Consider the following 12,661-nt stretch of genomic DNA (forward strand, 5'->3'; position numbering starts at 1 on the left):
TAATAACCAAAAAAGTGTTAAACAAATCAAAATATATGTTATAGTTGAGATTCTTCAAAGTAGCCAACGTTTGCCTTGATGACAGGTAGTCACCTGGAATGAATTTCAATTAACAGGTGTGCCTTCTTAAAAGTTAATTTATGGAATTTCTTTCCTTCTTAATGCGTTTCAGCCAATCAGTTGTGTTCTGACAAGGTAGAGGTGGTATACAGAAGATAGCCCGATTTGGTAAAAGACCAAGTCCATTTTATGGTAAGAACAGCTCAAATAACTAAAGAGAAACGACAGTCCATCATTACTTTAAGACATGAAGGTCAGTCAATACAAAAACATTTCAAGAACTTTGAAAGTATCTTCAAGTGCATCAAAAAGAAAGGAGGACCAAGGCACTCTTCATATAATTAATTAAAATGCCTTTATTAGTATGGCATGTTCAATAGAAACAAAGTTTAAAAAATCCGACACGTTTCGACTGCATGGCCTTCGTAAGGGAGTACAAAAAAATAATACAATGTCCTCTTTTGAACAGCTTTTCCAATTAGCCCTAATTAGAAGAGGGAGTGGTTACAAAATTGATTGGACAAACCTAGTAAGCAATACTATACACATTAAAAAGTGAAATACTGTAGCTATGTTATTTTTAAACTTTGTTTCTATTGAACATGCCATACTAATAAAGGGAGTACAAAAAAATAATACAATGTCCTCTTTTGAAATACAACTCCAACTCTTGGAGTTGTATTTCAAAAGAGGACATTGTATTATTTTTTTGTACTTCCTTTATTAGTATGGCATGTTCAATAGAAACAAAGTTTTAAAAATCCGTGAAGGCCATGCAGCTGAAACTCGTCGGATTTTTAAAACTTTGTTTCTATTGAACATGCCATACTAATAAAGGCATTTTAATGAATTATATGAAGAGTGCCTTGGTCCTCCTTTCTTTTTGATGACCAATTTACCCCTTTTACCAAAGAGCACCTTCTGTCTACCAACATTTACTATTGTGTACCTTAGTAGCGCYTYCCTACCTCCTCTTTTTACTATATTCAAGTGCAGTCGCAAAAACCATCAAGCACTATGATATAACTGGCTCTCATGTGGACCACCACAGAAAAGGAAAACCCAGAGTTACTTCTGCTGCAGAGGATAAGTTCATTAGAGTTAACTGCACCTCAGACTGCAGCCCAAATAAATGCTTTACAGAGTTCAAGTAACAGGCACATCAACTGTTCAGAGGAGACTGTGTGAATCAGGCCTTGATAGTCAAATTGCTGCAAAGAAACCTCTACTAAAGGACACTAATAATAAGAAGACTTGCTTGGGCCAAGAAACATGAGGAATGGTCATTAGACCGGTGGAAATCTGTCCTTTGGTTAGATGAGTCCAAATTTGAGATTTTTGGTTCCAACCGCCGTGTCTTTGTGAGACGCAGAGTAGGTGAACGGATGATCTCCGCATGTGAGGTTCCCACTGTGAAGCATGGAGGAGGTGGTGGATGGTGTAGGGGTGCTTTGCTGGTGACACTGTCAGTGATTTATTTATAATTCAAGGCACACTTAACCAGCGTGCCTACCACATCATTCTGCAGCGATACGCCATCCCATCTGGTTTGCGCTTAGTGGGACTGTCATTTGTTTTTCAACAGGAAAATGACCCAACAGACCTCCAGGCTGTGTAAGAGCTATTTAACCAAGAAGGAGAGTGATGGAGTGCTGCATCAGATGACCTGGCCTCCACAACCACCTGACCTCTACCCAAATGAGATGGTTTGCAATGAGTTGGACCGCAGAGTGAAGGAAAAGCAGCCAACAAGTGCTCAGCATATGTGGGAACTCCTTCAAGACTGTTGGAAAAGCATTCCAGAAGAAGCTGGTTGAGAGAATGCCAAGAGTGTGCAAAGCTGTCATCAAGGCAAAGGGTGGCTACTTTGAAGAATCTAAAATCTTAAATATATTTTGATTTGTTTAACACTTTTTTTGGTTACTACATGATTCCATATGTGTTATTTCATAGTTTTGATGTCTTCACTATTATTCTACAATGTAGAAAATAATAAAAAATATATAAAAACCCTTGAATGAGAAGGTGTCCAAACTTTTGACTTGTAGTGTGTGTGTGTGTGTGTGTGTGTGAGATATATACACACACACACACACACACACACACACGCACAATTGTGTGAATCGCAATACATATCGTATCAACACCTAAGTATCGTGATAATATTGACATTGAGGTCCCTGCCAATTCCCAGCCCTACTTACGAGTAACAACAGCTGTCTGTTATAGTGAAAAGGCTAATAACTCACCCTCCAGAGGTAGTCCAGTCCTATGAGCTCCAGGTCGTCCATCATGTAGGCCCTGCGTTTGGCCACCAGCTTTCCCTCCCGGCAGTTGACAGCCTTGAAGAACCTCTCGAAGCACTTCATGCCGTTCTCTGTGAGCAGAGACGGGTCCAGCTGGAGTACGTTGTTCTCAAAGAAGTCCTTGTTAATGTCTGGGTCCAGGTCTGGCTCATCTCCCATCAGCTTGGAGTACCTGGGGATGAACAACAGAGTTGAGTGGGTGTTTTGTTGTTGTTGTTGAGAACATTCAAGTTGAGAAAATGTTGAATATTTGACTTGTTCTCCATGACAGAAAGGAAATAACATAAATTGAAACATGTTGGAGCCATATTCACCCTTTCGAGGTGATAATATTGATGATGGCAGCGTACCATTTGAAGCAGGCCTCTCTATCACATAGGAAGACAGCGTTTTCGGCCAGGCACTTCCAGATCTGTTTGGCCTGAGGAGCACAGAGCCACAACTGGCCATCCTTCAGCAGGAACCTGGGGACAACACAGACACATACATTAACCATGAAGATCAGACTACAGTGGCTTAGTTCATGGTTCAATTCCATTCATTGTATTCATGAAGATGGAGCTGGGTCGTATTCATTAGGTCACGTAAAGGAAAACGTTTTAAAAGCGTTTTGCAAAGTAAAACAACAATTAGTGCTTCTTATTGGACAAGTACAGACAGTGACTCATGCCTGTTTTAGTGTGTTTTCTTCAGTTTGGTGCCTAATTAATACAACCCCGCAGATGTGATGTCATACCTCAGGAAGTTGAGTCTCTCCTGGACTTCCTGTACGTGGCTGTAGCGGCTCCCTGCCCTCACCGTCTGGGGGTCAAACTCTGCCTGCTCGGCTACATAACACACAGGATCATCTACATCAGGGCTCAATGTACATCTTTGAATATCACGCAAATACTGATGTTTTTCAAATGGAAAACTAAAACTAACTGCTCAGGGTTAGATACAGAGGGTAGAGAACGTAGAGAAACACACTGAGTGTACAAAACATTAGGAACACCTGCTCTTTACTTTCCATAACAGACTGACCAGGTGAAAGCCATGGCCACTTGCTAAATCCACTTCATATCAGTGGTCACCAACTGGTCAATCGCAATCAACTGGTCGATCTTCAAGCATTCCTAGTGGATCACCAAACATTTCTGTAGAAAAGCCAATGATAAATGCTTGCACATATTTTTTTAATTATTTGCGTTGCACTGTTGGTGGTAGGTGTACTTGATTCAGAAGCCCTGCCCACCGGGTAGGCAAAGTGTTGCCATTTTGAACAATTTAAATGTCTGAAACAACTAACTCCTCCTACCCGGCAGACCGGGAGATCTATGGTTAAATCGAGCGAGTCTACTGCGCTGGCCAATCAGATCAAATCAGATCAAATCACAGTGCCTACAAGTTGGATACTAGCCTATGTGAAATGTCATAACTTTTAAAACCATGACCAGAGAGAGACTCAAAGAATATAGCAAAGAGCTGTTGTTATGAGTTCATGTAAAAAAAATATATATATATATATATTAAAACATAAAAGGCCTTCTCCCTATTCCCACTCTCGCTGCAATGAATGAGTAGCCCTGCACTTGTATTATTATTAGAAGCTCATCGTGTTCATTTTAATATCGAGGAATATTTCACTTTCACTGGTCATAGGAACAAAATTAATTTTAGCTTGAGTCAGATGTGACTCGAGTTTCGCCATCAGGTGGAAGACTGTCCCCTCTCTCTGCTCAGTCTCACCGGAGGAAAGGCAGGAGACCGTGAGAGGATGACCCTCTGCTGCTCTCTTTTTTTATTTTTTTTATTTCACCTTTATTTAACCAGGTAGGCTAGTTGAGAACAAGATCTCATTTGCAACTGCGACCTGGCCAAGATAAAGCATAGCAGTGTGAACAGACAACACAGAGTTACACATGGAGTAAACAATAAACAAGTCAATAACATGGTAGGAAAAAAAAGAGAATCTATATACAATGTGTGCAAAAGGCATGAGGTAGGCAATAAATTGAATAATTACAATTTAGCAGGATTACATGGAGTGATAAATCATCAGATGATCATGTGCAAGAGGAGATACTGGTGTGCAAAAGAGCAGAAAAGTAAATAAATAAAAGCAGTATGGGGGTGAGGTAGGTAAATTGGGTGGGTAGTTTACAGATGGACTATGTACAGCTGCAGCGATCGGGTAGCTGCTCGGATAGCAGATTTTTAAAGTTGTTGAGGGAGATAAAGTCTCCAACTTCAGAGATTTTTGCAATTCGTTCCAGTCGCAGGCAGCAGAGAACTGGAAGGAAAGGCGTCCAAATGAGGTTTGGCTTTAGGGATGATCAGTGAGATACACCTGCTGGAGCGCGTGCTGCGGGTGGGTGTAGCCATCGTGACCAGTGAACTGAGATAAGGCGGCACTTTACCTAGCATAGCCTTGTAGATGACCTGGAGCCAGTGGGTCTGACGACGAACATGTAGCGAGGGCCAGCCGACTAGGGAATACAGGTGCAGTGGTGGGTCGTATAAGGTGCTTAGTAACAAAACGAATGGCACTGTGATAAACTGCATCCAGTTTGCTGAGTAGAGTATTGGAAGCTATTTTGTAGATGACATCGCCGAAGTCGAGGATCGGTAGGATAGTCAGTTTTACTAGGGTAAGTTTGGCGGCGTGAGTGAAGGAGGCTTTGTTGCGGATAGAAAGCCGATTCTTGATTTGATTTTGGATTGGAGATGTTTGATATGAGTCTGGAAGGAGAGTTTGCAGTCTAGCCAGACACCTAGGTACTTATAGATGTCCACATATTCTAGGTCGGAACCGTCCAGGGTGGTGATGCTAGTCGGGCGTGCGGGTGCAGGCAGCGAACGGTTGAAAAGCATGCATTTGGTTTTACTAGCGTTTAAGAGCAGTTGGAGGCCACGGAAGGAGTGTTGTATGGCATTGAAGCTCGTTTGGAGGTTAGATAGCACAGTGTCCAAGGAAGGGCCGGAAGTATATAGAATGGTGTCGTCTGCGTAGAGGTGGATCAGGGAATCGCCCGCAGCAAGAGCAACATCATTGATGTATACAGAGAAAAGAGTCGGCCCGAGAATTGAACCCTGTGGTACCCCCATGAGACTGCCAGAGGACCGGAAACATGCCCTCCGATTTGACACACTGAACTCTCTGCAAAGTAGTTGGTGAACCAGGCAAGGCAGTCATTAGAAAAACCGAGGCTACTGAGTCTGCCGATAAGAATATGGTGATTGACAGAGTCGAAAGCCTTGGCCAGGTCGATGAAGACGGCTGCACAGTAATGTCTTTTATCGATGGCGGTTATGATATCGTTTAGTACCTTGAGCGTTGGCTGAGGTGCACCCGTGACCGGCTCGGAAACCGGATTGCACAGCGGAGAAGGTACGGTGGGATTCGAGATGGTCAGTGATCTGTTTGTTGACTTGGCTTCGAAGACCTTAGATAGGCAGGGCAGGATGGATATAGGTCTGGAACAGTTTGGGTCCAGGGTGTCTCCCCCTTTGAAGAGGGGATGACCGCGGCAGCTTTCCAATCCTTGGGGATCTCAGATGATACGAAGGAGAGGTTGAACAGGCTGGTAATAGGGGGTGCGACAATGGCGGCGGACAGTTTCAGAAATAGGGGGTCCAGATTGTCAAGCCCAGCTGATTTGTATGGGTCCAGGTTTTCCAGCTCTTTCAGAACATCTGCTATCTGGATTTGGGTAAAGGAGAAGCTGGGGAGGCTTGGCGAGTAGCAGCGGGGGGGCGGGGCTGTTGGCCAAGGTTGGAGTCGCCAGGAGGAAGGCATGGCCAGCCATTGAGAAATGCTTGTTGAAGTCTTCGATTATCACGGATTTATCGGTGGTGACCGTGTTACCAGCCTCAGTGCAGTGGGCAGCTGGGAGGAGGTGCTCTTGTTCTCCATGGACTTTACAGTATCCCAGAACTTTGGAGTTAGAGCTACAGGATGCGAATTCTGCTTGAAAAAGCTGGCCTTTGCTTTCCTGACTGACTGCGTGTATTGGTTCCTGACTTCCCTGAACAGTTGCATATCGCGGGGGCTCTTCGATGCTATTGCAGTTCGCCACAGGATGTTTTTGTGCTGGTCGAGGGCAGTCAGGTCTGGAGTGAACCAAGGGCTATATCTGTTCTTGGTTCTGCATTTTTTGAACGGAGCATGCTTGTCTAATATGGTGAGGAAGTAACATTAAAGAATGACCAGGCATCCTCAACTGACGGGATGAGGTCAATATCCTTCCAGGGTACCCGGGCCAGGTCGATTAGAAAGGCCTGCTCGCAGAAGTGTTTTAGGAGCGTTTGACAGTGATGAGGGGTGGTCGTTTGACCGCGGACCCGTGGCGGGATACAGGCAATGAGGCAGTGATCGCTGAGATCTTGATTGAAGACAGCAGAGGTGTATTTGGAGGGCAGGTTGGTCAGGATAATGTCTATTAGGGTGCCCATGTTTACGGATTTAGGGTTGTACCTGGTGGGTTCCTTGATGATTTGTGTGAGATTGAGGGCATCAAGCTTGGATTGTAGGACTGCCGGGGTGTTAAGCATATCCCAGTTTAGGTCACCTAACAGAACAAACTCTGAAGCTAGATGGGGAGCGATCAATCACAGATGGTGTCCAGGGCACAGCTGGGAGCTGAGGGGGGTCGGTAGCAGGCGGCAACAGTGAGAGACTTATTTCTGGAGAGATTCATTTTTAAAATTAGAAGTCGAACTGTTTGGGCATAGACCTGGAAAGTATGACAGAACTTTGCAGGCTATCTCTGCAGTAGATTGCAACTCCTCCCCCTTTGGCAGTTCTATCTTGACGGAAAGTGTTATAGTTGGGTATGGAAATCCCAGAATTTTTGGTGGCCTTCCTAAGCCAGGATTCGGACACGGCAAGGACATCAGGATTGGCAGAGTGTGCTAAAGCGGTGAGTAAGGCAAACTTAGGGAGGAGGCTTCTGATGTTGACATGCATGAGCCAGGCTTTTTCGATCACAGAAGTCAACAAATGAGGGTGACTGGGACATGCAGGGCCTGGGTTTACCTCCACATCACCCGAGGAACAGAGGAGTAGTAGGATGAGGGTGCGGCTAAAGGCTATCAAAACTGGTCGCCTAGAGCGTTGGGGACAAAGAATAAAAGGAGCAGATTTATGGGCGTGGTAGAATAGATTCTGGGCATAATGTGCAGACAGGGGTATGGAGGGGCGCGGGTACAGCGGAGGCAAGCCCAGGCACTGGGTGATGATAAGAGAGGTTGTATCTCTGGACATGCTGTCTCAATGGGTGAGGTCACCGCATGTGTGGGGTGGGACAAAGGGGGTATCAGAGGTACGGAGAGTGGAAACTACAAGGTCCATTGCAAACCAAAACAATGATAATGATAACTAGCCTGAACAACAGTATGCAAGGCATATTTATATTTGAGAGAGACATACAATAAGGCATAAAGTGATTGCAGGTCTTGATTGGGAGAGGCTAGCTAAAACAACAGGTAAGATAACAGCAGCAATAACGGGTGCTAGTCTAACACAGCAACAACAGGTAAAAATGGCGACGACTAGGCAGAGAGGGTCGGATTAACACACACAGATCCTGAGTTAAAGCACAGAGCCGACAGATAAAACACAAATAAACAGAATGGAGTAACGCTGAATTAATGGACAGTCAAGCATGCATCAGCTATGTAGCCAAGTGATCATAGTGTCCAGGGGGCAGCCGTAGATGGAGCAGGGAGGCCTCCACTAAGCTAGCACGCAGCGTTTTAAAGTTAGTAGCCCGGGGGGTGTCTGCTCAGACGTGGTCGTGTCGACAGAGAAACCAAGCCGGATGGCGAAAGAGAGGTTTGTGAGTTGTAGAATTGTGTTTGCTAACTGGTGCTAGCTTCGTGGGCAGTGCGCTAGCTGCAAGCTAGCTGTGAGGATCAGAAGTAGTGGCTCAGGGATTACGGCAGGAATCCGGCGTTGTTGTCGAGAGACAGTCCGATGCTGGTAAATTGGTGAGTAATATCCAGGCTAATAACAGGGCTGGGTTGTCTGTGCAGAAGGTAAAGCTACTAGCAGCGGCAAAAAATTAAATAAAAATAAATAAAAATAAAAAATAAAAATGGCTAAATTAGCTTGTAGCTGATTTAGACCAGTTGTAATGGATTGGCAGGGCTCTGTGTCGGCAAAAAAGGTCCAGTCCAATTGGCAAAAGAGGTATTGTAGCCCAAGAATTCGCTGGTAGACTCTTCGGCTAGCGGCAGATGGGCCTAGCTCGAGGCTAGCTCAAGGCTAACTGGTGCTTGCTTCGAGACAGAGGTGTTAGCCAGTAGTAGCCACTCGGTTGCAGCTAGCTAGCTGTGATGATACGGTGTAATTGTCCAGAGCTTGCGTCAGGAATCCGGTGATGTGGTAGAGAAAAAGCAGTCCAATATGCTCTGGGTTGATATCGCGCTTGCAGACTGGCAGGTATTGGCCCGGTATTGAAGCTGGCTGTGTCCGAGTTGAGGGTGAAGACCGCAGCAGTGGCTAACTGACTACTAGCTAGTAGCTAGTTATCTGGCTAGCTTCTGATTGGGGTTACGGTTCTAAAGTATAAAAAAATAGCAGGTCCGTACCACATTGGGTGAGGCGGAATGTAGGAATGTATATTCAGTTCCTAGATGKAAAGTGAAATTAAAATATATACGAAATGTATACGAAAAATACGAAGACTATTTACACGGGACAAGACAACACACGTCCGACTGCTACGCCATGTTGGATTCTCCTTCCCTTCGCTGAGACAAATGCAATGTTCAAAACATCTGGGAACTCTGACAACTCCGACTTAAGTACGTTCACTCTTCCTGGGGTCCACACAAAACACGACATAATACAGAACATTAATAGACAAGAACAGCTCAAGGACATTTTTTTTATATGTATGTAGTTATGTCCTTGAGCTGTTCTTGTCTATTAATGTTCTGTATTATGTAATGTTTCATGTTTTGTGTGGACCCCAGGAAAAGTAGCTGCTGCTTTTGCAAAAGCTAATGGGGATCCTAATAAAATACCAAATACCAAGACAACAGGGAATTTTTTTTTTTAAATACAAAAAAAAATAGATCCGACTGGGAAAAATAGTTTTCAACGGTCATCCAACTCGGAATTCGACCGGAGCATCACGGACGTCGTCATTTGACCTAGTTTTTTCACCCTGTTTTCCACCCTAACCCAGATGTCTTGAAAGCACCATGACCATCAGATGCAGGTACCATCAGTCCAGTAAATTAAAGCTAATTTGCTAATTATTTCAGTTTATACTTCAGCTGTGCCTCATAAGTTGTACACCAACTACGGATCAATTTTGTTATCAAAGCTAGAGTTTTGAAATATAATATGGTCTGAGAAGAACAATATTGGCAGGCCAGGCATATAGCCAATATGCTGTGATAATATATTAGGCCTGCCTACTGGACAAACTTCATTTCCTACAGAACTGTTTTTATTGGGTTAATGTTACATTTGAGTCATGTTGAAAAAAAACAGCGGTAGATCTCGGCTTGCTTTTTGACTGCGAAACTGATCTTTACTCAGAAAAGGAAGGTGACCACTGGTGTAGATGAAGGGGAGGAAAGAAGGATTTTTAAGCCTCAAGACAATTGAGACATGGATTGTGTATGTGTGCCATTCAGAGGATGAATGGACAAGACAAAATATTTAAGAGCCTTTGAACAGGGTATTGGTATTAACTGCCAGGCGCACCAGTTTGACTGTGTCAAGACCTGCAGCGTTGCTGGGTTTTTCACGCTGAACATCAAAAATTATCTACCACAAAAAGGAAATCCAGCCAACTTGACACAACTGTGGGAAGCATTGGAGTCAACATAGGCCAGCATCCCTGTGGAACACTTGACACCTTGTAGAGTCCATGCCCCGACGAATTGAGGCAGTTCTGAGGGCAAAAGGGGGTGCAACTCAATATTAGGAAGGTGCTCCTAATGTTTTGTACACTCAGTGTAGTATTTCTAAAGAAGTCTGAAAGTCAAGAATGAGGCAATCGTGATTAATGAGAAAATCTAATCTAATGTGTCAGGTGAGCCGTACCTTTAGAGAACTGCCTCATGGTCTCCATGTAGGCAGAAAGGTTCTCAGCCACCAGCGTGACCAGAGCATGGTTGTGTTGGAGCTGGTTGATCAGGTCATGACGATAGAACACATGAGGACTCCTCTGGGTCTGACTGTATAGCAGAGAGTGAGGTGGAGAGAGATATGAAGAGAGAAAGATAGTTGGAGGGAGAGAGAGATGGAGAGAGAGGGTGGAAAAGAGATACAAAAGTTCAGAGACTTAGCCACCATGTCTATGACAAGTAGACAACTTCAACTTATACTCCTACTAATGAAATTATTACAATGATTTGTGTGTACAATTAGTGGAATTTTGTTGGTTATCTGCATCTGTAGCTTATAGAAAGCAATATTGGTATATCCACTGTTCTAACCAGTAAGCCATTATCTGTGTGTGTGTGTGTGTGTGTGTGTGTGTGTGTGTGTGTGTGTGTGTGTGTGTGTGTGTGTGTGTGTGTGTGTGTGTGTGTGTGGTCTCTTATACACATCTAGATGTGTATAAGAGACAGGTGTGTGTGTGTGTGTAGCACGGGAAATGTTGAGGAATTTCAGTCTTAAAATTACTAGGATGTTGTGTTGTTTCGGAAATGTGAGTATGCAGCACCCTCAGAAATGCCCCCCAAAATGTCACCCTGCAAACAGTCAGTGATTGGAGCTAAGAAGAGCTAGTGCAGAAAGAGACGCATTTCAGTGTGACACCCTTTTCCCTATGTATTGAAATACTTTTGCACCCAATTCCCCAAATAATGCACTACTTGACAAGAGCCCTGTGTGGCTCTGGTCAAAAGTAGTGTACTATTTGTGGTAATTTGTGGCTCTGGTCAAAGGTAGTACAGTAGTGTATAAGGAATAGGGTGTAATTTGAGATTTACCCTGAGAGGTTTGCTAAAGCAGATTAATGAATGAAAATAAACATTACAGATCTGTTGTACCATCTGAGAGAGAGTAAATTAGAAATTATTTACAATTTATAAAAATATTGCCATAATATCCCCCAAATTAGCTGTCAACTTACCCCGCTAAGTTCGTTTGTATGTTAATAGGAATTTTCTTTCTGAAAAACAACAGGCATGTGGTGTGCTACATATTTGCTGCATTTACTTGTACTATTTCAGTCAGTACAACTGCACGTTGTTATTAAAAGCAGCACCTTATTCAACAACCTCCATGCTACTTTGAGAGCTCAGCGTTTAAGAAGCAAGATACATTCGCTCAGTTTTAGTCTTTAAGAATGCTCCCTGTCTAAGCGCTACTGAAAACCTGGTCAAGCTGGATGGCAAGGTCAAGTCACAGACTGTTGACATAAAATCCCTGTTTACAAAAGAGTTGGCATGCCTCAGCCTCTCTGGAAATGTGATTAAAATGCCAGAGACATCTGTGTCAGCTATGTGAAAAATCAAAGCCATGCTTTAAAGGCGTAGAGTAAATGTATAACCAAGCATAGCATTCTGAGCACAACAAAAATGGTCCTTTTTTAAGTGGGGTGAAATATTTAACTATTTAAAATGTTGCAGATAGAAACGTAAAGTATTAAGCTGACAAATCCCTTTTGTACATGACAAAAAACGTCTGCTCTACACTGTGCATTTCTATCTGTTCCCTCCTGAATAATACTCCATTTGTACTCATTCTGTTTCCATATCTTTGTCAATCACTAGCATGTTCAACTATGTCCCTCCTCCAAGCCCGTAGTTGAACTCTGACCATCTCCTTACCTGAGATTCTGAGGAGCCTCTCCGAACAGGCTACAGATCTCTCGGATCTGCTTTAGTGCAGGAATCACCCATTTGTCATTGGTGCGCAACTCTTCTATGAAGCGATCGATCCACTGGATCTTCTGCGTGTCTCGATCCTAAAATGAACACGAACATCCGTATTCAAGGAACACACACACAGCCATAAGCCGCTTCTTCTGAACACTCCAACAGACCCCTTCAAATAAATCTTAATTGATTGGTTTTCAGTACCTCGAGCCGTGTGGGAAAGCATTTGCCTGGCTCTTGACCGGTACCTAGTATTACCTGAGAGCAACTGTAGTCCAGTATCTTGATGTGAGCACTGAGGGCCTGGTCCATGATGTCTACAGGCACGTCATCGCTGTGAGCCAGGTTCCACAACAGGTTCAGCACCTTGTGGTGAGAGGAGGAGAGGAGCCTTCAGTACTTCTATCCAAACAGAGCACAAGGAGCTGGAATAAGACATCTCTTTAACCAATGCTCGACATTCAGGG

General features: G+C 43.8%; 1 protein-coding gene across 1 annotated transcript in view; it reads right to left on the reverse strand.

Annotated features, from left to right (window-relative positions):
* Window positions 1-12,661, reverse strand: part of usp9 (ubiquitin specific peptidase 9) — a 90,362-nt gene that overhangs the window by 42,084 nt on the left and 35,617 nt on the right. The window contains 7 exon segments of the mRNA XM_070437729.1: window positions 2,310-2,538; window positions 2,717-2,830; window positions 3,103-3,193; window positions 10,411-10,544; window positions 11,447-11,485; window positions 12,147-12,283; window positions 12,453-12,560. Coding sequence (XP_070293830.1) covers window positions 2,310-2,538; window positions 2,717-2,830; window positions 3,103-3,193; window positions 10,411-10,544; window positions 11,447-11,485; window positions 12,147-12,283; window positions 12,453-12,560 — 852 coding nt within the window.

This window comes from Salvelinus sp. IW2-2015, linkage group LG36, assembly GCF_002910315.2.
Source record: "Salvelinus sp. IW2-2015 linkage group LG36, ASM291031v2, whole genome shotgun sequence".
NCBI classification, from domain to species: domain Eukaryota; kingdom Metazoa; phylum Chordata; class Actinopteri; order Salmoniformes; family Salmonidae; genus Salvelinus; species Salvelinus sp. IW2-2015.